General features: G+C 46.5%; 1 protein-coding gene across 1 annotated transcript in view; it reads right to left on the bottom strand.

Moving 5' to 3' along the window:
- The window catches only part of LOC136004340 (homer protein homolog 1-like), a 111,590-nt gene that overhangs the window by 28,143 nt on the left and 57,133 nt on the right, over positions 1-26,314 (bottom strand). Inside the window, exon 2 of the mRNA XM_065660771.1 lies at positions 13,454-13,610. Coding sequence (XP_065516843.1) covers positions 13,454-13,610 — 157 coding nt within the window. The remainder of the gene's footprint in view (positions 1-13,453; positions 13,611-26,314) is intronic.

The raw sequence follows: 26,314 nt of genomic DNA, 5'->3' as shown, positions 1-26,314 counted from the left end.
GAAACCAAGTACTGCTCTTCCAAGCCTGAGATCTTCTAGAAGTCAAATCCAGCCTATACTACTTGTGTGGGATGGCATTCTGGATGGATATTAAAGTGAGTAGTTACGGAATTTACTTATCATCCTTTGCTTCTGCTGAGATTTAGGTAGCACTGGAGCACAGCTACCACAGACATGAAATTTTCTCTGTATTCGACAGGGCAAGCCTGAAAAATTTGCAGCCTCGGAGCCAGCTAAGCCAACAACCTGTTGCAAATTAACCCAGCATAAAACCTTAGAGAAACCAACCAGTTTTCAGCTGAGACTGCTGTTCTGCTGGCAGTCAGGGTACATCACAAAATGACCAGACCACATACTAGCTGTACAATCTGCACAGTTTATTAAACAAGCACACTAAAGCAAATAAACACACTAAAGCAAACAAGCACACTAGGCACGAATCAGGTATACATATATATATATAGTAAATAAGTACAATAAAGCAAATCAGAGATATATGCGTATATATATAGAGAGAGCAAAGTACAGAGGAAAATTAGCAATGCATCAAATCATTACTGCATAGAGAAAACAGAGATTAAGAAGAAATACATCATCAATTACCATGGAATCATCATCCAGGCCCACACTTCAAGCTGGGAAGCCCCGTTGCAGCCAATGTCAGGAGTCTTAGGTAACTGGAAAAATTCCTATGTTGTGCCCACCTGTAGGTGAGGCTTCAGATTTGGCCACAAGAGGGTCCTGCTCTTATACCCTTAGAGGAACAATTGATCATCTTTACGTCAGATCTGTAATTGTTTATTTGTGTGGCCATGCAGTTTCTCATGATCTCACTGTTGTCCATGCCAAGAGCATTGGCCAGGCACCCCGGTGCGGCCAAGTATCAAGGTCAAAGAACAGTTGCACACCTATGTTTTAGAACCATAGAATCATAGAATAGTTAGGGTTGGAAAGGACCTCAAGATCATCTAGTTCCAACCCCCCTGCCATGGGCAGGGACACCACACACTAAACCATCCCACACAAGGCTTCATCCAACCTGGCCTTGAACACCGCCAGGGATGGAGCACTCACAACCTCCCTGGGCAACCGATTCTAGTGTCTCACCACCCTAACAGGAAAGAATTTCCTCCTTATATCCAATCTAAACTTCCCCCGCTTAAGTTTTAACCCGTTACCCCTTGTCCTGTCACTACAGTCCCTGATGAATAGTCCCTCCCCAGCATCCCTATAGGCCCCCTTCAGATACTGGAAGGCTGCTATTAGGTCCCCACGCAGCCTTCTCTTCTCCAGGCTGAACAGCCCCAACTTCCTCAGGCTATCTTCATATGGGAGGTGCTCCAGCCCCCTGATCATCCTCGTGGCCCTCCTCTGGATTTGTTCCAACAGTTCCATGTCCTTTTTATGTTGAGGATACCAGGAATGCACACAATACTCCAGGTGAGGTCTCACAAGAGCAGAGTAGAGAGGCAGGATCAGCTCTTTCGACCTGCTGGTCACACTCCTTTTGATGCAGCCCAGGATACGGTTGGCTTTCTGGGCTGCGAGCGCACACTGACGGCTCATGTTCATTTTCTCATCGACCAGCACCTCCAAGTCCTTCTCTGCAGGGCCGCTCTGAATCTCTTCTTTGCCCAGACTGTAGCTGTGCCTGGGATTGCTCTGACCCAGGTGTAGGACCATGCACTTGTCATGGTTGAACTTCATAACGTTGGCATCAGCCCACCTTACAAGCGTGTCAAGGTCCCTCTGGATGGCATCCCTTCCCTCCAGCATATCAACCGGACCACACAGCTTGGTGTCATCGGCAAACTTGCTGAGGGCACACTCAATCCCACTGTCCATGTCAGCAGTGAAGATGTTAAACAAGACTGGTCCCAACACCGATCCCTGAGGGACACCACTTGTTACCGGTCTTCAGCCGGATTTCGAGCCATTGACCACAACTCTTTGTGTGCGGCCATCCAGCCAGTTCTTTATCCACCGAGTGGTCCATCCATCAAATTGATATCTCTCCAATTTAGAGAGAAGGATGTCGTGTGGGACAGTGTCAAACGCTTTGCACAAGCCCAGGTAGATGACATCAACTGCTTTACCCTTGTCCATCAATTCTGTAGCCCCATCATAGAAGGCCACCAAATTGGTCAAGCAGGATTTCCCCTTAGTGAAGCCATGCTGGCTGTCACCAAGCACCTTGTTGTTTTTCATGTGCCTTAGCATGCTGTCCAGGAGAATGTTCTTCAAGATTTTACCAGGCACAGAGGTGAGACTGACTGATCTGTAATTCCCCGGGTATTCCATTTTCCCCTTCTTGAATATGGGGGTTATATTTCCCTTTTTCCAGTTGTTGGGAACTTCACCTGACTGCCATGATTTTTCAAATATGACGGCCAGTGGCTTAGCAACTTCATTCGCCAGCTCCTTCAGGACCTGCGGATGGATTTCATCAGGTCCCATGGACTTGTGCACGTTCAGATTTTCAAGATGGTCTCGAACCAGATCCTCTCCTACAGTGGGCCCAAGGTCTTCATTCTCACAGTCCCTGCGTCTACCTTCTAAGACCTGGGTGGTGCAGTCAGAGCCTTTGCCAGTGAAGACTAAGGCAAAGAAGTCATTCAGAACCTCAGCCTTCTCCAAATCCTATGTAGCCAGTTCTCCCGAGAGCTTCCTCAGGGGCCTATGTTGTCCCTAGTCTGTTTTTTGTTTGCTATGTACCTGTAGAATCCCTTCCTTTTCCTGCCTCTTTCCTACATTCACGATGAACATACACATATATGTACTCTACCAAATACACTTTGACAAAACCCATACTTTGTTACGTCTCTCAGTCATGAGAGGGAATCAATCAATGTTTCCCATCCATTACAACTGTTCACTACTTCAGCTGACCCTATGGACTGGACGAACAAGAAAGAATCCAGAACAGGCTGCCTGAACCAATTGTTCACCCATCATGGATTTGTGTAGCTGTATGCTAGACAATTTGTCCAGAAGCATACTATAAGAGACAGTATCAAAAGCTTTAATAAAATAACAGTAAAATTAAAGAAAAAAAAACAATGCAGCTACTGGTCATCTAGATGGGTGACCTTGTCATAAAAGGAAATTAAGTTGGTTAAGCAGGACTTTCCCTTCATGTACCCGTGCTGGCTATGACCAATGACTACATTGTCTCTCAGGTGTTTTTCAATAACTCCCAGAATAATCTTCACCATAGTTTTACCAGGCACTGAAGTGAAACTGACAGGCCTGCAATTACCAGGGTCTTCCTTCTTACCCTTCTTGAAAATTGGGACAACATTTGACAGTTTCTAGAAAACTGGAACATCTCCAGAGTCCCAAGATCACTGAAAAATAATGGAGAGAAGTCCCATAATAACATTGGCCAGCTCTTCCAAGAACCCTGGGATCATTCCTATCGGGCCCCATACATTTATGTGCATCCAGCTGGAGCAGCAAGTCTCAAACAAGTTCAGAGTCAGCTGGGAGTTTATCATTCCCCCAGTCATGGTCTTCCAACACAGGGTTCCAGGACTGTTGTGGGTTAAGCCCAGTGGGTAACTCTGAACCATGCAGCCCCTTGTTCATTCCCCCTGCTTCTTCCCCCCCCGCCTCCCCTGCAGGTATGGGGAAGAGAATCAAAACAATGCAAACCCCATGGGCTGAAATAAGAAGAGTCTAGTAATTAAGGTACCATGCAAAACTACTACCACTACCATCAGTAATAATAATTAGAAGTGAAATAACAAGGGGAGAGAATGTAAAACTAAAAGGGGAAAGGAAAAAAAACAATAAACACGAGTGATACAATTGCTCACCACCCCCTGACTGATACCCAGCCCAACTCAAACAGAGATCTGGGCCTTCCAGGTAACTCCCCCCAAGTTTATTCACCCTCTCCTTCAGCAGTTTCTGCAACTTGCCATAGGGACTCCATACAGCTGCCTTTCATCTCCAATGCTTTCCCACAACACGGCAGGACGCATCAGTAAACAAGGTGTATTGCTTCTCAATTTCTGAAAGTTTATTATATGGTGGGGCTTCTTCAGCATACATCACCTCCTCCTCTGGTGACATTACAAAATCTTTGCCCTTTGGCCAATCCATGATGACTTCTAGAATTCCTGGATGACTGGGAATGACTATTCGAGCTTGTTGTGCAATTTGTGGTGTGTAGAGGACACCCTGCCTTTGAACATCCAGCCCATCACGGGCAGCCAGGGTGCCAGGAGGAGCTATGCTTCAGTGCCAATCACTTCCGAAGCAGCTCAAACCCCTTCATAGGCTGCCAGGATCTCTTTTTCAGTTGGAGTATAGCTGCCCTCGGATACTCTGTATCCCCAACTCCAAAAGCTGAGGGGTCAACCTTGAGTCTCCCCTGAAGCTTTCTGCCAGAGGCTCCAGGTAGGACCACTCTCCCCAACTGCGGTGTAAAGCACATTTTTCACATCTGGCCCGGTTTGGACTGGTCCAAGAGCTACTGCATGAATTATCTCTCATTTAATTTGCTCAAAGGCTTGTTGTTGATCAGAGCCCCATTTGGAATCATTCTTCTTCCAGGTCACATGATAGAGAGGGCTTACAATCAGACTGTAATTTGGGATGTACATTCTCCAGAACCCCACAACACCTAAGAAAGCTTGTGTTTCTTTCTTATTAGTTGATGAAGACATTGCTGTTATCTTATTGATCACATCTGTGGGGATCTGGCAACGTCCATGTTGCTATTTTATTCCCAAAAATTGAATCTCCTGTGCAGGTCCCTTGACCTTACTCCGTTTTATGGCAAAACTGGCCTTCAGAAGTATTTGTATTATTTATCTCCATTTCTCAAAAACTTCTTGCACTGTATCACACCAAATGATAATGTCATCAATGCATTGCAGGTGTTCTGGATCTTGCCTCTCTTCCTGTACAGTCTGGATTAGTCCATGCCAGATGGTAGGGCTGTGATCAGGGCAAATGATACTGTCATGGACTGGTCCTTCGGTTCAGCTGCAGTGTCTTTCACTGGGGTTGGAGTGGCTGCACTGTCTTTTGTTGGGGTTTGAGTAGCTGCTGTGCCTGCGGCTGGAGTTGGGTCTCTGCTTCCTCCTGCGTTCTTGTGCCCCTCCTCACTGGCAGAGTGTGAGAGACTGACAAGTCCTTGGTCAGAATAAACGTCACTTAGCAACAACTAAAATCATTGGCGTGTTATCAGCACTGCTGTCAGACTAAAGTTGAAACGAGCACTGCACTAGCTACTAAGAAGGAGAAAAATAACTGTTACAGCTGAAACCATGACACAGACATAGAATGCTTGGATTAAAACATTATTAGGATTGCAGTAGTCACAGAAAGAGTAAACAAAAGTGATAGAATGCATTAGCAATATACCTTGCCAATAGTACTGCAAGTGCAAAGGAAATGATGCAGTAGACAAAAGCAAGAGCAAAGAAATAGATGTCTGCTTGACAGTGCTACTCGGCAGTCACTTTTCAAGAAATGCTGCTTTGAACAAAGGCAGAGGAATCCCAGTGGATACTGCAATAAGGATTTTGTAAACTGCACATCAATTAAGATGCTACAGATTACAACTAGTAGCCTTGATTTCATACAGCATATAGACCCAATCCCAAACTCTTCTATAAACAGTGACATAAAATGTATTTTAATTATTTGACAGAATGAAGTCATTTGAAGGAGTGCAGAGAAGGTAAGAAACAGTCAGAGTTAAAATTGGAAAAATTTGGTTAGGGTTTGATATGAGAGTCTCAAACACCTAAAATAGTATCATATAGAGAAGTTTGACAGAGAATTCCTATATACTTCTGCATGGTAGAAATTCTCTCCTTCCTCATTTAAAACATCAATACTCTGGATTTAAAAAGAAAAAACAAAGGAAGAAAAAAATGCAGAGTAATGTTTTTCAGCTTTCAATAAATAGACAAGAAATCTCTGTGAATACTGCTATGCTAACAGAGTATTTTAGTTCCAACCATTGTGAACTGATACATCTCCATATGTTGCAAATTAAAGTCTCTTGAACTGATTATAGATTTTGATAATACTTTGTGTATCTTCAACGTCCCTATTGCAGAGATTTCTGACATACCATTTGTAAAGTTACTGGTTTTATACCCATTTAGAGTAGAAACCAAGGAGGAGTCAAATACCTTCTCCAAGTCTCCCAAATTAATTTCTTAGACAAGGTTTCTTGCAATAGCAAATAGCAACTGAACACATTATCTTTCTGTCCTGGGTTTAGCAGTAGCAGTCATTTTTTTTCTCCTTCTTAGTAGTTGGTGCAGTGCTGTGTTTTTGACTTTCAGCCTGGGAACAGCGCTGATAACACTGATGTTTAGTCTGACCAAGGACTTTCTGAGTCTCAAGCTCTGCCAGAGAGGAGAGGAAGCTGGAAGGAAGCAGAGACAGGACACCTGACCCAAACTAGCCAAAGAGGTATTCCATACCACAGCACGTCATGCCCAGGATGTAATGGGGTGTTAACCAAAAGGGCACTCACTGCTCGGGCAGGCTTGTTTCGGCAGGTGGTATCGTATTCTCTTCCCTTGTTATTTCTCTTATCGTTATTATTATTATTGGTGATAGCAGTAGTGATTTGTGTTATACCTTAGTTACTGGACTGTTCTTATCTCAACCCGTGGGAGTTACATTCTTTCGATTCTCCTTCCCATCCCTCCGGGGGGGGGGAAGGGGGAAAGGGAAGAAAGGAGGGGAGTAGACTGTGAGGCTGACTTGCCAACAGGATTTAAACCACGACAGTTCCTTTTTGCCCTCAACGTGGGGCACAAGGGGTTGAAATAACAACATCTGACCGGAGTGTGTCTAATCGTATTTGTGATAAGCATTCATTGTTTTAGATAGTCACTCGTCACAATGCTGATTTATTGGCTCTCAAAGTTGTTGAGCTTGGTCTCGGGTTTCAGTATGTCATACCCTACTTACAGCCGGTATTTGCTGTTTTAGTTTTTATCGGCTGGGCGGCTTGGGCTAAAGTTCTTCTTTCACTGTACTTTATGGCAATGATTTGTAATACAATAGACTCATTGATCATGAAACTGATCTGGCTTATGTTCCCAGTGTGGTCACCACCTTTATACATTGGGAGGTATATAATAGAAGTGCTTAACAATTGCACATCTTTTTTCTCCTTCTCGGGTTGTTAACCTGTGAAGGAGACTTTCTCTTACCCTCCCAGAACAACCCCCCCCACACACACACCAGACTGTTTACAGCATCATTTGAGAGTTTTGAAGTTTTTGAATGGCCTTTTAATACTGTTGAGACCTGTTGGCTGATTGTGATGGGGATCACCATGTTGGCACGCATATAGAGTGTGTTTTGCCCAAGACCATTTCGTCTGATTTCAAGAGTTAAGCAGAGTCAGGTTTGGGCCTTGTCTGGGGTGAGATGACGATATGGGAGGGACAAGAGATTTTCCCTGAGGCTGGACAGCCATAAGTGGCAGGGTGTGTGGGATAGTATGGGCAAGTATCAAGGTCAGTGGGCTCCTCCAGTACTTTGAAATTTCACCACCGAACAAGTGCAAAATCCGGAAAAATTAGTAAAACACTTAAATGAGGTGTGTGGTCAGTCTGGCCATACCAGAGACAGACAAATCATGGCAACATGCCAGAGCTTCGCCTCTGCTTAAAGGGCGTTGTTCAACACTATCCAGCACCTTCAAAAGGAAAAAAATGCCCCTGCATCTGAGGGCAGAGCAACAGACAGCACAGCTACTCCAGCTCCAAGCACAGCAGCTACACCAGCCCCAGCGACAAGTACAGTTGCTACTCAAACCACAGAGATAATCACTGCAGCTAAACCAGAGGACCCATTCGTACCAATATTGGTTGCCCCTGTACACAAGAGGAAAAGCAAAAAAGAAGCAAGAAGGGTGAAGCAAGATGAAGAAACAATGTACTCACCACCCGGTCCAGCATTTGATCAGGAGTCATCATCGCATGACGACGACGAAGAAGAAGAAGAGGTGACTTCTCGGCCTCGGACCTCAACCAAGCTATGGAATATGTGAAAAGATTTTACCCGTCAACCAGGGGAGCACATCATCACCTGGTTGCTCTGATGCTGGGACAATGGGGCCGATGGTCAAGAACTAGAAGGTAGTGAAGCTAAGCAGCTGGGATCACTTGCTAGAGAAGGGGGAATTGACAAAGCAATTGCAAGAGAGAAAAAGTCCCTCAGTCTTTGGAGGCGGCTCTTGGCAGCTGTGAAAGAAAAGTTTCTGTACAAGGATGATGTTATGAGTCGTTCGGCCAAGTGGACTACTTTAGACAAAGGCATCCAGTCTCTGAGGGAATCAGCCATCGTAGAGATGATCTATCACATCAAGCCAAATAATGGGGATGTACCCATAGACCCAGATGAAGTCGAATGTACACGACCCATGTGGCGAAAACTAACATGGAATGCACCATCATCATATGCCCATTCATTGGCAACAGTAACCTGGAATGACATAGTACCACTAACAGTGGATGAACTGATTCATAAACTCCAAGACTTGGAAGACAACCTCACCCCTTCCATCATCTCAGCTGTGGAAAAACTGTCCCAGGATCTCAAAAAACTGAGGGACGATCTGTGTGATTTATCCAGCTCCTCACGTGTACCAACACACGTCTCAGTTATTAACAAAAGACGTCCTATTCTCCGAGAGAGAGAAGATACAGGAGGTATACGCCACGGGCCATCCTATGGTTTTACCTGTGGGAACATGGAGAAGACATGACAAAGTGGGATGGAAAACCTACTTCAGCTTTGGAGGAACGGGTGGGCGAATTGAAGAGGGGAACAAGGGTCAAGGCTGATCACCCCATGAGAGCTGCGGCTTCAGTCTCTGGTGAGCAGGTTCCCAGATGGAGTGGAAGAGCTGATTTTACTCCAGCTCCTGTGATAACGAAGAATAATCCCTTTCAACAAGACTTAAGTGTCCAATGTTGTGATGACTATTAGAGGGGCCCTGCCTCCAGCCAGGTGGAGGTAGGGGACATTCAGATTTACTGGACTGCGTGGATCAGATGGCCTGGCACATCAGTCCCACAGAAGTATAAGGCTCTAGTAGATACCGGTGCACAGTGTACCCTGATGCCATCAAGCTGTCAAGGGGTGGAACCCATCTATATTTCTGGAGTGACAGGAGGATCCCAAGAGTTGACTGTACTGGAGGCTGAAATCAGCCTGACTGAGAGGAAATGGCAAAAGCACACCTTTGTGACTGGTCCAGAGGCTCCATGCATCCTCAGCATAGACTATCTCAGGAGAGGGTACTTCAAAGACCCAAAAGGGTACTGATGGGCTTTTGGTATTGCTGCTTTGGAGACAAAGGAAATTGAGCAGCTGTCCACCTTGCCTGGTCTCTCAGAGGATCCTTCTGTTGTGGGGTTGCTGAAGGTCGAAAAACAACAAGTGCCAATTGCAACCACAGCAGTGCACCGGCAGCAATATTGTACGAACCGAGACTCCCTGATTTCCATCCATAAGCTGATCCGTAGTCTGGAGAGCCAAGGAGCGATCGGTAGGACTAGCTGACCCTTTAATAGCCCCATATGGCCAGTCTAACGCCAGTGAGAGTCTAACAGAGAGTGGAGACTAACAGTAGATTATCATGGCCTGAATAAAGTCACACCGCCATTGAGTGCTGCAGTACCGGACATGCTAGAACTTCAGTATGAACTGGATTCAATGGCAGCTAAGTGGGATATCAAGAATGATATTGCCAATGCATTTTTCTCAATTCCTTTGGCAGCAGAGTGCAGGCCACAGTTCATTTTTACTTGGAGGGGTGTCCAGTTCTCTTGGAACCGACTGTCCCAGGGGTGGAAACACAGCCCTAACATTTGCCATGGACTGATCCAGACTGCACTGGAACAGGGGCAAGCTCCAGAACACCTGCAATACATTGATGGCATTATTGTGTGGAGCAATGCAGCGGAAGAAGTGTTTGAGAAAGGGAGGAAAATAATCCAAATCCTGCTGAAAGCTGGTTTTGCCATAAAAGGGAGTAAGGTCAAGGGACCTGCACAGGAGATTCAATTTTGGGGAATAAAATGGCAACATGGATGTCACCAGATGCCCACAGACGAGATCAACAAGATAACAGCAATGTCTCCATGAACTAATAAGAAAGAAACACAAGCTTTCTTAGGTACTGTGGGGTTCTGGAGAATATACATCCCAAATTACATTCTGATTGTAAACCCTCTCTATCACGTGACCCTGAAGAAGAATGATTTCAAATGGGGCCCTGAGCAATAACAAGCCTTTGAGCAAATTAAACTAAGAGATAATTCATGCAGTAGCCTTTGGACCAGTCCAAACCGGGCCAGATGTGAAAAATGTGCTCTACACCGCAGCTGGGGAGAATGGTCCTACTTGCAGACTCTGGCAGAAAGCTGCAGGGGAGACTCGAGGTCGACCCCTCAGCTTTTGGAGTTTGGGATACAAAGGATCTGAGGCCAGCAATACCCAAACTGAAAAAGAGATCCTGGCAGCCTATGAAGGAGTTGGAGGTGCTTCGGAAGTGATTGGCACTGAAGCACAGCTCCTCCTGGCATCCCAGCTGCCCGTGCTGGGCTGGATGTTCAAAGGCAGGGTGTCCTCTACACATCATGCAACAAATGCTACATGGAGTAAATGGGCTGCACTAATCACACAAGGAGCTCAAACAGGAATTGCCAGTCGTCCAGGCATTCTAAGTCATCATGGACTGGCCAGAGGGCTAAGATTTTGGAATGTCACCAGAGGAGGAGGTGATGCATGCTGAAGTGGCCGCTCCATATAATAAACTGTCAGAAAGTGAAAAACAGTATGCCTTGTTTACTGATGGGTCCTGCCATACTGTAGGAAAGCATCAGAGATGGAAGGCAGCTGTATGGAGTCCTCAGCGACCAGTTGCAGAAACTGCTCAAGGAGAGGGTGAATTGAGTCAGTTTGCTGAGGCAAAAGCCATCCAGGTGGCCTTGGACATTGCTGAATGAGAAAAGTGGCCAGTACTTTATACTGACTCATGGATGGTGGCAAGTGCCCTGTGGGGGTGGTTGCAACAATAGAACCAGAGCAACTGGCAACGCAGAGGTAAACCCATCTGGGTTGCTGCACTGTGCAAGATATCGCTGCCTGGGTGCAGAACTTGGTGGTGAAGGTACACCATGTAGATGCCCATGTACCCAAGAGTCGGGCCACTGAGGAACACCAGAATAACCAACAGGTGGATAACGCTGCTAAGATTGAAGTGGCTCAGATGGACTTAGATTGGCAACATAAAGGTGAATTATTTTTGGCCCGGTGGGCCCATGACACTTCAGGCCATCAGGGCAGAGATGCAACATATAGATGAGCCCCTGATCGAGGGGTGGACTTAACAATGGACACTATTGCCCAGGTTATTCATGAGTGTGAAACATGTACTGCACTTAAATAAGCCAAGCGGTTAAAGCCTCTTTGGTATGGAGGACAATGGCTGAAGTATAAATATGGAGAGGCCTGGCAGATTGATTATATCACACACCCACCAACCTGCCAAGGCAAGCACCATGTGCTTGCCATGGTGGAAGCAACCACAGGATGGCTGGAAACATACACTGTGCCCCACGCCACTGCCTGGAACACTGCCCTAGGCCTTGAGAAACAGGCTTTGTGGCAACATGGCACTCCAGAGAGAATCGAGTCAGACAATGGGACTCATTTCTGGAATAACCTGATAGACACTTGGGCCAAAGAGCATGGCAATGAGTGGGTATATCACATCCCATACCACGCACCAGCCTCTGGGAAAATCAAACAGTACAATGGGCTGTTAAAAACTACACTGAGAGCAATGGGTGGGGGAACTTTCAAACATTGGGATACACGCTTACCAAAGGCCATCTGGTTGGTCAACACCAGAGGATCTGCCAACAGGGCTGGCCCAGCCCAGTCAGAACTTTTACATATTGTAGAGGGGGACAATGTTCCTGTGGTGCACATGAAGATTTTGCTGGGGAAGACAGTTTGGGTTATTCCTGCTTCAGGTAAAGGCAAACCCACTCGTGGGATTGCTTTTGCTCAGGGACCCGGATATATTTGGTGGGTAATGCGGGAAGATGGGGAAGTCCGATGTATACCTCAAGGGGATTTGATTTTACGGGAAAACAGCCAATTGACTTAATTGTATGCTGTTGCCTGCTATGTAATACTTTTAGAGCCCATCAACTAGATGTCTTCAGATCACCAGCGACTGGCCCTGACTTCCCTCCGACCATCATCCCAACAGAGAATGAATTTTGATAGAACCAGACAAGTTCTGCGTTTAAGGAATGATCAGGATCAGCAGGCAACGATCCAACACTGCACACAGCCTTTCCTGCCCCGAAAGACTTTTACAAGAGATGGAACCTGACATCATGGACCAGATGGAATCAGCAACATTATAGGGATTGGTCCATACACTAAGAAATGATCTCTTTCTCTCTGCCTGTGAGTGTATGTGGATGTATATATGTAGGAGTGATGTTATACTGAAAATGTGGGATCTGAGCATGATGTGAATGGTATGGAATAATGGGTGGATACTGTCCTGGGTTTAGCAGTAGCAGTCATTTTTTTCTCCTTCTTAGTAGTTGGTGCAGCGCTGTGTTTTTGACTTTCGGCCTGGGAACAGCTCTAATAACACTGATGTTTAGTCTGACCAAGTACTTTGGGAGTCTCATGCTCTGCCAGGGAGGAGGAGAAGCCGGGAGGAAGCAGAGACAGGACACCTGACCCAAACTAGCCAAAGAGGTATTCCATACCACGGCACGTCATGCCCGGGATGAATTAAAAAAAATAAGAATTAAAAAAAAGACAAACCCACAGAAAAAAACTAAACAAAAAAACAAACAAAACCAACAAACAAACCAAACAAAAAGAAAACAACAAAAACACACCCCAAAAAGCCCAAACCCAACCCAACTGATTTTTGATAAAAGCTTACCATGGAGATCATTATTAGGAGGTAATCACCACATTCTCTACAGCAAGAATTGGAAGATTATGTAACAGAGATGGATTTACTAAGTGGTTAAAGGCCGAAACAGATGCCCTTCATAATACCGAAGCCAGTGATACTGATAACATCATTGAATGCAGAGATAAAAAAAAGTTATTGAAAACCTGTTTGTACTTCTTAGTACCTCTCAAAGGGAATGATGTTTTAGACTGCTCAAAATAATAACTAAGTAATAGGTCATCACTTAATTCAGCAATAGATTTATCAAATATGAATGCATGGAAAATACTGTTTTCCAATAAACACTTAAAATATTTAATGAAGCTATGTAACCATTTTAGCACATCAGTAATATGTTACTCAGATAATGACAAATGCATCTGATAAGATACATGAAGGGCATCAAAATGGAAAAATAAATACAAAAGTTGATCAGAAAGAGATCCTCGAAATAAAACTTACCTTTGAGCCATCCAAACTGATTATCCGGTAGACATTTCTTGTGCTGTCATAAAAGTAGGACACAGTAACAGCATGCTTGCTGGTAGGAACCCAGTTCTTCTTAGTGTTTGGGTCAATGTGGAAGACATGAGCTCGGGTGCTATAGATTGACTGTTCCCTGAAGGATAGAGAGTAAAAGTATATGAATATGATATGTGTGTAATATTGTTGCAGATGAGTTATCTGCCAGTTGTGCCCACTGGGATGAACACATTTCATTTTGTGTGATAAATTTTTCCTAAGAACTTTTGTATATGTTGCTGAATAGAGCAGATAAGTGCATTAATATACATGTGCAAGCAAAATGAAACCCTTCTAAATAAAAAATCAGCACCCAGCTGTAGAGCCAGATAAAGACAGCCATTTCTAAATATAGATTCAGCCCTGTCCCATCACCTCCTGAGCCCTCATCTTCCACCTATATCTTTAAACTAAATGACACCAATACATGTGTAAGTTCACCCATTACACTGCACGTTGCAGCATGCATACTAGTTCAAACCCCCATCTTCTCAAAAATCTTAGAATACTCTGATTATTCTAATGCACAATAAAATTGCTTACCACCCACTGACCGATACCCAGACCATCGCAAGAAACGATCTATCCCTTCTGGGTAATTCCCCCCAGTTTATATACTGGGCATGACATGCTGTGGTATGGAATACCCCTTTGGCTAGTTTGGGTCAGGAGTCCTGGTTGTGCCCCTCCTCACTAGCAGAGCATGAGAGTCTGAAAAGTCCTTGATCAGGGTGAGCACTACCTAGCAACAACTAAAACATCGGTGACCATGAGATGGTGGAGTTTAGGATCCTGTGTGGGAGGAATAGAATACCTAGCAAAGCCACAGTTCTGGATTTCCGAAGGGCCAACTTTGGCCTCTTCAGTCAACTGCTAAGGGAAGTCTCATGGGAAAGTGTACTAGGCGGTAAAGGGGCTCAAGATAGTTGGTTAGAGTTCAAGGACCGCTTCTTCCAAGCTCAGGATCGGAGCGTCCCAATGAGTAGGAAGTCAAGTAAGGGATCTAGGAGACCGGCGTGGTTAAACAAGGAGCTGCTGGGCAAACTCAAGTGGAAAAGGAGAATCTATGGATTATGGAAGGAGGGGCTGGCCGCTTGGGAGGAATATAGGACAGTTGTTAGAGGATGTAGGGAGGCAATTAGGACAGCTAAGGCCTCCTTGGAACTCAATCTTGCTAGTCGGGTTAAAGACAATAGAAAGGGCTTCTTCAAATACATAGCAAATAAAACTAACACAAGAGGCAATATAGGCCCACTGCTGAACGAAGTGGGTACCCTGGAGACAGAGGATATAAAGAAGGCAGAGGTGCTGAATGCCTTCTTTGCCTCTGTCTTTACTCCTGCAGACTCTCCCCGAGGGCCCCGGATTTCTATAGCCCCAGAAGGAGTCAGGACAAAGGAGGAGTTTGCTTTGGTAGATGAGGATTGGGTTAGGGATCAGCTATGCAAACTGGACATCTGTAAATCGATGGGTCCGGATGGAATGCACCCACGGGTGCTGAGGGAGCTGGCGGAGGTCATTGCTAGGCCACTTTCCATCATCTTTGGTAAGTCGTGGGAAACGGGCGAGGTGCCTGAGGATTGGCGGATGGCAAAGGTCACACCAATCTATAAGAAGGGCAAGAAGGAGGACCCGGGTAATTATAGACCGGTCAGCCTTACCTCCATCCCTGGAAAGATGATGGAACAACTTATTCTTGACTCCATCACTAGGCATATCAAGGATGAGGGGGTCATTAAGAACAGCCAACATGGTTTTATGAGGGGGAAGTCATGTATGACCAACCTTATAGCCTTCTATGAGGAAGTGACTAGGTGGAGGGATGATGGTAGAGCGGTAGATGTAGTTTTTCTTGATTTCAGTAAGGCATTTGATACTGTCTCCCACAGCATCCTCATAGATAAGCTAAGGAAGTGTGGGCTTGACGATCAAGTAGTGAGGTGGATCGAGAACTGGTTGAAAGGAAGAAGGCAGAGAGTTGTGGTCAATGGCGCAGAATCTAGCTGGAGGTCTGTGACTAGTGGAGTTCCTCAGGGGTCGGTGCTGGGACCGGTGCTGTTTAATATTTTCATCAATGACCTGGATGAGGGAACTGAGTGCACCCTCAGCAAGTTTGCTGATGACACAAAGCTGGGAGGAGTGGCTGACACACCAGAGGACTGTGCTGCCATTCAGCGAGACCTGGACAGGCTGGAGAGTTGGGCGGGGAGAAACTTGATGAAATTTAACAAGGGCAAGTGTAGAGTCTTGCATCTGGGGAAGAACAACCCCATGTACCAGTACAGGTTGGGGGTTGACCTGCTGGAAAGTAGTGAACGGGAAAGGGACCTGGGGGTCCTGGTGGATAGGAGGATGACCATGAGCCAGCAATGTGCTCTTGTGGCCAAGAAGGCAAATGGCATCTTAGGGTGCATTAGAAAGGGAGTGGTTAGTAGGTCAAGAGAGGTTCTCCTCCCCCTCTACTCAGCCTTGGTGAGGCCGCATCTGGAATATTGCGTCCAGTTCTGGGCCCCTCTGTTCAAGAAGGACAGGGAATTGCTTGAAGGAGTCCAGCGCAGAGCCACAAAGATGATTAAGGGAGTGGAACATCTCCCTTATGAGGAGAGGCTGAGGGAGCTGGGTCTCTTTAGCTTGGAGAAGAGGAGACTGAGGGGTGACCTCATCAATGTTTACAAATATGTAAAGGGTAGGTGTCAGGATGATGGAGCTAGGCTTTTTTCAGTGATATCCAGTGATAGGACAAGGGGCAATGGGTGTAAGCTGGAACATAGGAAGTTCCACATTAACATCAGGAAGAACTTCTTTACTGTAAGAGTGACAGAGCACTGGAACAGGTTGCCCAGGGGGGTTGTGGAGTCTCCTACACTGGAGATATTCAAGGCCCGCCTGGACAAGTTCCTGTGTGATGTACTGTAGGTTACCCTGCTCTTGCAGGGGGGTTGGACTAGATGATCTTTTGAGGTCCCTTCCAACCCTTGGGATTCTGTGATTCTGTGATTCTGTATTATTGTCGTAGTTTATGCCCAGCTGGTAACCCAGAATGACGCAGCCGCTTGCTCACTCCCCCCTTCTTCCTCTCCCAGCTCTCAGAGGGATGGGGAGGAGAATCAAAAGAATGTAACTCCCATAGGTTGAGATAAGGATAGTCCAGTAACTAAGGTATAACACAAAACTACTACTGCTATCACCAATAATAATAATGATAAGGGAAAAAACAAGGGGAGAGAATACAATTGCTCACCACCCACCGACTGATACCCAGCCCGACCCGAGCAGCGATCTGGGCCTTTTCTGGGTAACTCCCTACAGTTTATAAACTGGGCATGACGTGCTGTGGTACGGAATACCCCTTTGTCTAGCTTGGGCCACATGTCCTGTCTCTGCTTCCTCCCAGCTTCCCCTCCTCCCTGGCAGAGCATGAGACTGAGAAAGTCCTTGATCCCAGGCTGAAAGTCAAAATCATGGCGCTGCACCAGCTACTAAGAAGGAGAAAAATGACTGCTGTCACTGAACCCAGGACAACTATGAGCACTGTTTTCAGACTAAAGGCAAAACACAGCACTGTACTATTTTATGAGGAAGAAAAATAACTGTTCCAGCTGAAACCAGGACAGTATCCACCCTTATTCCATACCATTTATGTCATGCTCAGATCCCACATTTTCTAATATACCAACACTTTTCTGTTTTTCTGTATACATACAGACATCATTCCTTAGTCTATGTGCCATCCATATAAATGTTGAGCTAATTCAGTCCATGGCATTGGGCTTCATCTGTTGTAGCAATCATTCAGGGCAGGAGAGATGGCATGTGGCATTGGGTTGTTGCCTGATGAAGCCAATGAATAATCCATAGTGTTTTCCCCAGCATATTCTTTATGTGTACCACAGGAACTTCATGCCCTTTTATAGTATGCAAAAGTTCTGATTGGACTGTGCCGGCCCAGTTGACTAACCATGTGGCTTTTGCTAAATGTGTGTTCCAATGTTTAAAAGTCCCACCACCCATTGCTCTCAGTATAGCTTTTAATATGCCATTGTACCATTTGATTTTCCCAGATGCTGGTGCACGACACAGGATGTGATATAACTGCTCAATGCCATGCTCTTTGGACCAGGTATCTTTGAGGTTGTTCTGGTAGTTAATCCCATTGTCTGACTACTTTCTGGGATAAAATATCACCAAAAGACTTGTTTCTCAAGGCCCAGGATAAGGAGGATATTGGAAGGAACTAAGGGGGAAAGGAAGAAATGAACAAAGGCAGAATGTAAGGACGGAAGACGTAGGAATGTTTCTGTTACAGGTTGGCTCTCTGAGGAGAAAAGTCTAAGAGTTCAATTCTTAATAGTTCCCAAAACATGGACCCTGAGGGACAAAGGTGAAAACAATACTGAGTGCACATACCAGATTAGACTCAAGACAATCAATTCTACCATATCATAACCCAGCACTACAAAGTACAACAAAATTATAACCTTAGTCTAAGCAACACAGATAAACAACTACAGGGAGCACATATGACAAGAACAGTATTAAACAGAGTACCAGTGGGCATGTGCATAAACTCTGAGAACAAATGAGGCAACATTGTGACCAATGACAACTACAATACAATGAAAGCTTGCAACAAATTTGTTTTATCATGCCCTGGTCAGATCCATCATTATCTCAACCCTTCGTGCCCCACGCTGGGTGCCACAAAGGACTGTAGCGGTTGTGGTTTAAGCCCAGCCGGTAACTCAGAACCACGCAGCAGCTCGCTCACTCCCTGCCTTCTTCCTCCCCTCTCTCCCAGAGGGATGGGAAGAAGAATCAAAAGAATGTAACTCCCACGGGTTGAGATAAGAACAGTCCACTAACTAAGGTATAACAAACCCACTACTGCTACCAACAACAATAATAATGATAAGGGAAATTACAAAGGGAGAGAATACAATTGCTCACCACCTGCTGAGACAAGGGGGGGCACAAAAATGCAAAATGGAATATATAAACCTTTAAAATAATTTTTAAATAATATTAAGTTAGATGGCTTTGTAAGAGTAGCAATAGAAAATTACTAAAGTGCATGATACACAGAAAAAAATAGAGTACAGTTAGAGAATATACTGAGAATTCTCGTACAAGATAAATCGCTATAGTTGACGTAGTTTTAAGAAAAACAGGACACAGGGATAAGGAGTATCTGGGAATGGCAGGTGTCCAGGATGGGCTACAGTTAAACTAGCTGATAAGTAGGAGGATAGGAGGATTATTATGTCTGCGGTGATAATGAACCAATTAAGATGGTATAAGCATCTACTGTGTGTGCTTCAAAGGCTGCCAGAAGTTATGAAGATTGTTGGAAGAATTAAACGACCCTCAGAGACTACCACCACAATTCTGTATGCATGCAGGGAACTTTCTGGAAAATAATGTAATCCATACGTAGCCTCAAGAATATGTATGTTGACGTTGCCAGTCAATTGCTGAGGTGAGTGGCTCGAGAGAGAGGACGCCTTTAACACCGGAGCGGGGGAGAGATCAGCGTCCAAGAGCCTCAACTCAGAGCAGCCAGAGCTACCGAGGGAGCTTCAAGTCCTCGACAGGACCTGCCCAGGAACCGACAGCTCCGCTGACACGAGCCGTTGACTCACAGGGGGCGGAGCCAGGAGCAGCAGCACCAACCCTGAGTGGTTAAAAACCTGCCCCAGGGAGCGCGAGCGACCAGGAGCATGGCGAATAGAGCGGGACGAGACAGTTTGCGCGGGCAGGCGAGCTGAATGGTGAGCACCCATCGTAAGGCCAGGGACCGGTCTGGAAGCTCTGCTCTGGCTGCTTCGGCGGTGGCCAGTGTAGGCACCCAGACAGAGCAGATGAGAGGGGAGGCTGGAGTGCAGAGCTCGGAGTGTAGAGGGTGCCTGCACTGGTCTTGTGAGGGAAAGGTGCATGATGGGCAGGGCTGCACTCAGTGATCCCTGGTGGAGGTCCTCCTGCAGTAGGTGGCAGAGCTGCGGAATGCTATTAGAGGGCTTCAAGATGTCAGGGTAGTTGAGAGGAAGCAGAGCTGCTTGCTCCAGCCCCATACTGTGCAGGGGCCTCAAGCTTCCCCTCCAGCTCATGAAGGAAAGAAGGAGGCCACCAACCCGGGAAGTTGGGAATTAGTGACAAAGAAAAATAACAAAAGAAGGAGAAAAAGGACAAATAAAAGCAAGGGGCTTCCTCCTAAATCTGTTGTCCCCACGCAGAACCGCTTTCCTGTCCTGCAGGAGACTAACGAGGAAAGGCACTTGCATCACAAACGGCCAGATTATGTACAGGTAAGGATCTCTACTGGCACTCCAAAGAAAAAGCGGCGGGTTGTAGTAATAGGGGACTCTACTTTGAAAGGGACGGAAGCACTCATCTGTCGGCCTGACCCCGTCTCGAGGGAGGTGTGCTGCCTACCAGGGGCACGGATCAGGGATGTTACAGAGAGGCTGCCTGCTCTAGTAAGTTCCACTGACTATTACCCGCTCCTGGTGATCCATGTGGGTGCTAGGGATATAGATAGTAGTAGACTGGGGACCATAAAGAAAAACTACAGAGCCCTGGGAGAGGTGGTTAGGGGCTCTGGTGCTCAGATAGTCTTTTCGTCAATTCTCCAGGGCACAGGGGAGGACCAAGAAAAAGCTAGGAGGATTAGCCTGGTTAATAAATGGTTAAAAGGGTGGTGTCATAGTCAGGGGTTTGGGTGTCTTGAACATAGGACTGAAGTTAGTAGGCCAGATCTACTGGGGGCTGGTGGAGCTGCTCTGGTAAAGAAGGGGAAGAAGAGTTTTGGTAGGAGGCTTGCCAGACTGGCCAAGGAGGCTTTAAACTAGATGTGTTGGGGGAGGGGGGCAGCATTCCATCCCAACACACCCAGTCAGTTGCCAGAATCTATAATAAATGTTCCGAACAATGTAGATATATTCCAGCTGCTCCAGCCGACGAGCCGGCTTCAATTGGAGCTCGTCTCAGATGTCTCTATACAAACGCCCGTAGCATGGGGAACAAACAAGAGGAATTAGAGATGTGTGCACATCTACGGGGGTATGATATAATAGGCATCACAGAAACATGGTGGGATAACTCCTATGACTGGAGTGTTGGAATGGAAAGTTACAGGCTCTTTAGAAAAGACAGGCCTGGCAGGCGGGGAGGGGGAGTTGCCCTTTATGTTAGGGATAGGCTGGAGAGTATGGAACTCTGTCTGGGGACAGGTGAGCAGTTTACAGAGAGTTTGTGGGTCAGGGTTAAAGGGAAAACAGCTGTGGGAGACAATACTGTGGGGATCTGTTACAGGCCTCCTGATCAAGGAGAACCTGTGGATGAAGCACTCTACAGACAGATAAGAAAAGCCTCACGCTTGCAGGCCCTTGTTCTCATGGGGGACTTCAACCAACCTGACATCTGTTGGAACGATGGCACTGCATGGCACAAGCAATCCAGGAGGTTCCTCGATTGTGTGGAAGACAACTTCCTTCTGCAAGTAATAGAGGAGCTGACAAGGACAGGTGCCATGCTTGACCTCGTGCTCACCAACAGGGAAGGGCTTGTTGAGAATGTGGTACTCCAGGGCAGCCTTGGATGCAGCGATCATGAGATGGTCGAATTTGAGATCCCCAGGACAGTGAGAAGAATGTGTAGCAAGCTCACTGCCCTGGACGTCAAAAGAGCAGACTTTGGCCTCTTCAGAAACCTGCTTAGTAAGGTTCCATGTGATATAGCCCTAGAGGGCAGGGGGGGCCAAAACTGTTGGTTGATATTCAAGGATCACCTGCTACGAGCTCAGGAGTGCTGCATCCCAACTAGAAGGAAGTGTGGCAGAAGGGCCAGGAGACCTCCTTGGATGGATAAGGAGCTGCTGAGGAAAATTCAAAAGAAAAAAGAGGCTTATAAAAAATGGAAGCAAGGACAGGCAGCCTGGGAAGAATACAAGGATGTTGTCCAGGAAGCTAAGGACCAGGTTAGGAAGGCTAAGGCCCAGTTAGAACTAAACCTAGCCAGGGATGTTAAGGATAACAGGAAGGGATTCTACAGTTACATAGCAAACAAAAAACAGACTAGGGAGAACATAGGCCTCCTGAGGAAGCTCTCGGGAGAACTGGCTACACAGGATTTGCAGAAGGCTGAGGTCCTGAATGACTTCTTTGCCTCAGTCTTCATAGAATCATAGAATAGTTAGGGTTGGAAAGGACCTCAAGATCATCTAGTTCCAACCCCCCTGCCATGGGCAGGGACACCTCACACTAAACCATCCCACACAAGGCTTCGTCCAACCTGGCCTTGAACACCGCCAGGGATGGAGCATTCACAACCTCCCTGGGCAACCGATTCCAGTGTCTCACCACCCTAACAGGAAAGAATTTCCTCCTTATATCCAATCTGAACTTCCCCCGTTTAAGTTTTAACCCGTTACCCATTGTCCTGTCACTACAGTCCCTGACAAAGAGTCCCTCCCCAGCATCCCTATAGGCCCCCTTCAGGTACTGGAAGGCTGCTATTAGGTCCCCACGCAGCCTTCTCTTCTCCAGGCTGAACAGCCCCAACTTCCTCAGCCTGTCTTCATACGGGAGGTGCTCCAGGCCCCTGATCATCCTTGTGGCCCTCCTCTGGACTTGTTCCAGCAGTTCCATGTCCTTTTTATGTTGAGGACACCAGAACTGCACACAGTACTCCAAGTGAGGTCTCGCAAGAGCAGAGTAGAGGGGCAGGATCAGCTCTTTCGACCTGCTGGTCACGCTCCTTTTGATGCAGCCCAGGATACAGTTGGCTTTCTGGGCTGCGAGCGCACACTGCCGGTTCATGCTCATTTTCTCATCGACCAGCACCCCCAAGTCCTTCTCTGCAGAGCTGCTCTGAATCTCTTCTTTGCCCAGTCTGTAGCTGTGCCTGGGATTGCTCCGACCCAGGTGTAGGACCTTGCACTTGTCGTGGTTGAACTTCATAAGGGTGTTATCGGCCCACCTTACAACCGTGTCAAGGTCCCACTGGACGGCATCCCTTCCCTCCAGCATATCAACTGGACCACACAGCTTGGTGTCACAGGCAAACTTGCTGAGGGCAGACTCAATCCCAGTGTACATGTCAGCGATGAAGATGTTAAACAAGCCCAGTCCCAACACCGATCCCTGAGGGACACCACTCGTTACCGGTCTCCAGCCGCACATCGAGCCATTGACCACAACTCTTTGTGTGCGGCCATCCAGCCAGTTCCAACCCCCCTGCCATGGGCAGGGACACCTCACACTAAACCATCCCACACAAGGCTTCGTCCAACCTGGCCTTGAACACCGCCAGGGATGGAGCATTCACAACCTCCTGGGCAACCGATTCCACCGAGTGGTCCATCCATCAAATTGATATCTCTCCAATTTAGAGAGAAGGATGTCGTGTGGGACAGTGTCAAACGCTTTGCACAAGCCCAGGTAGATGACATCAACTGCTTTACCCTTATCCATCAATTCTGTAGTCCCGTCATAGAAGGCCACCAAATTGGTCAGGCAGGATTTCCCCTTAGTGAAGCCATGCTGGCTGTCACCAAGTACCTTGTTTTTCATGTGCCTTAGCATGCCTTCCAGGAGAATCTGCTCCAAGATTTTACCAGGCACAGAGGTGAGACTGACTGGTCTGTAATTCCCCGGGTCTTCCATTTTCCCCTTCTTGAAAATGGGGGTTATATTTCCCTTTTTCCAGTCGTCGGGAACTTCACCTGACTGCCATAATTTTTCAAATACGATGGCCAGTGGCTTAGCAACTTCATTCGCCAGCTCCTCCAGGACCCGCAGATGGATTCCATCAGGTCCCACGGGCTCTGACTGCACCACCCAGGTCTTAGAAGGTAGACACAGGGACTGTGAGAATGAAGACCTTGGGCTCACTGTAGGAGAGGATCTGTTTCGAGACCATCTTAAAAATCTGAACGCGCACAAGTCCGGTCTTGTTTAACATCTTCATCATTGACATGGACAGTGGGATTGAGTGCACCCTCAGCAAGTTTGCCGATGACACCAAACTGGGTGGTCTGGTTGATATGCTGGAGGGAAGGGATGCCATCCAGAGGGACCTTGATACGGTTGTGAGGTGGGCTGATGCCAACCTTATGAAGTTCAACCACAACAAGTGCAAGGTCCTACACGTGGGTCGGAGCAATTCCAGGCACAGCTACAGACTGGGCAAAGAAGAGATTCAGAGCAGCCCTGCAGAGAAGGACTTGGGGGTGCTGGTCGATGAGAAAATGAACATGAGCTGGCAGTGTGCACTCACAGCCCAGAAAGCCAACCGAATCCTGGGCTGCATCAAAAGGAGTGTGACCAGCAGGTCGAAGGAGGTGATCCTGCCCCTCTACTCTGCTCTTGTGGGACCTCACCTGGAGTATTGTGTGCATTTCTGGTGTCCTCAACATAAAAAGAACATGGAACTGCTGGAACAAGTCCAGAGGAGGGACACGAGGACAATTAGGGGCCTGGAGCACCTCCCGTATGAAGACAGGCTGAGGAAGTTGGGGCTGTTCAGCCTGGAGAAGAGAAGGCTGTGTGGGGACCTAATAGCAGCCTTCCAGTATCTGAAGGGGGCCTATAGGGATGCTGGGGAGGGACTCTTCATCAGGGAATGTAGTGACAGGACAATGGTAACGGGTTAAAACTTAAACAGGGGAAGTTTAGATTGGATATAAGGAGGAAATTCTTTCCTGTTAGGGTGGTGAGACACTGGAATCGGTTGCCCAGGGAGGTTGTGAGTGTTCTATCCCTGGCGGTGTTCAAGGCCAGGTTGGATGTTTCCTTGTTTGACATGGTTTAGTGTGAGGTGTCCCTGTCCATGGCAGGGGGGTTGGAACTAGATGATCTTGAGGTCCTTTCCAACCCTAACTATTATATGAGTCTATGGTTCTATTTTATGTATGTCCATGGACTATAAAAGTATGGCTTGTGTAGTAATAAGGGAGACACACATTAGGAGGAGCTATCCCCCATGTCTCCTGGCACCGCAATAAAGAATACTTGCTTGTCGACTTGAAAACTTTGTTGGCAAGTTTGTTCCTGGAGTTTTCTCTGAATCTATCTGGCAACCCAGATGGGACCCTCTCTGCTCGGCTGCAGGACCCGCTGAGGACAGGGCTCCCTAGGGCCCTTGGGAATTTTTCCTGGAGCGACCCCTCGACTCATTCGGATCACTGCAGGAGCAGACAAGGACCATCTTCATAAAAGGTATTCTTTTCTTTTGTATGGTCTGTAAGGTGCAGGGGGCATCTTGCATAAAGACTAAATTGGTAATTGGGTTGGTTTGGTAAGTGTGCGCAAGGTTTGGAAGCCTTCCGTTAATCGAGATAGGAAATCTCATGAGTTAAGGCATATATCTGGCTGTTAGTGTCCATTTGGTATACACCCAGAAGAAGCAGGGGGCTTCTTGGGGTTCGGGTTGGGTCCTACAAGACTCAGGGGTGTGTCTTGTGGAAACGGTTTTTTATCTTGTTGGTATTTGATTTATTTTGTGGCTTGTTACAGTAATTATTTTGGTCTTGTGATTTTGGTATTGGTGACAGGATGTTATACCTGTGTTATTAACTGTTGTTTGTTTGATTGAATTTTAGTCTCTGTCTTTGTCTCAAGTGTTATAACTGTGTGGAGTGTGTCTGTGGGATCACTTGTGTGTGTGTGTGTGTGTGTTTGTGTGTGTGAGCGTGAAGGTGAGACCGATAATGGAAAATCAGCAGAGTGATCTTGAAAAAGAGTAATTTAGGGTACATTTTGGCACACTGGAAAGAACTGGGAGGGTCTACTGGGGGCTCGGTAAAAAAGAAAATATTGGTGAAATATTGTAACCAATGGTGGCCTTTGTATATTTTGGAATATGAGGAAAAATGGCCTAAAAATGGAACTCTGAACTATAATACATTATTACAATTTATGTTGGTTTTGATGGTGGCAAGGAAAATGGGATGAAATAATGTATGCAGATATGTTTTTCACTTAAGAAACCACGTGGAGTGACAGACTGAATGCAAAATTAATATAGCTCCACCAGATTCCTTAATTTTGGTTTTGGGAAAGGACAGGGAAAAACAGAAAGCTAAGCTGGAGAATTGTTGTTCAGCCTGTGATACTGGGGAAAGATGTTTAAAGTTTAAAAAAAACCAACAAAATTACCCAGAATAATCAGGAAGATAAGTTGGAAACTTATGTATCACAGGTATCTCGGAGAAGAGCACCCTCTGCATCTGTCCTATCTGATATTGGTAAGGAGAAAGAGATGGCTGTCACTGGCAACAGATTCACATTCAGAGTTAAGAAAGGGTTAAACCAGAAGTGCTGTTGCAGAGGCAGGCATCTGCAGCCCCTGCAGAGCAGGGTGAGCAACCGTGAGGAAAAAAAAAAAGGGAAAACCAAGGGGGAAAGGAGGGGAGCTCGAGCAGCTCCTGTGTTTGAGCGTGTAAGAGGGATGTCGGGCGGAGGTGTGGGAGTGGGCTCTTCTTCTGTGGAACCAGACCCATGTGTGTGCTATGGGGAGTTTGGACATTGGAAGTGGGACTGCCGGGGGGGGGGGGGGGGGGGGGGGGGGGGGGGGGTGGGGTGGTGGCAGGAGACTGAATTGGAACTAGACTGACCGGTACCTGGGAAACCTACCCTAGCAGATCCACTTGTTAAATTGAAACTAGGGACTAGAGGAAATAAAGTGTAATTTTAGTGGATACAGGACCAACTTATTCGGGGTTAAATCAGAGAGAAAAGAATTTGTTACAGATGTGGGAGCTACTGGCCACCAAAAAAAAGAGAAAAAAAAAAAAGGTATTCTTTA

This window comes from Lathamus discolor, chromosome W (genome assembly GCF_037157495.1).
Source record: "Lathamus discolor isolate bLatDis1 chromosome W, bLatDis1.hap1, whole genome shotgun sequence".
Taxonomy (NCBI): domain Eukaryota; kingdom Metazoa; phylum Chordata; class Aves; order Psittaciformes; family Psittacidae; genus Lathamus; species Lathamus discolor.
Note: the sequence above shows the minus strand (reverse complement) of the source record. Positions and strands in the feature narration are given on the sequence as shown.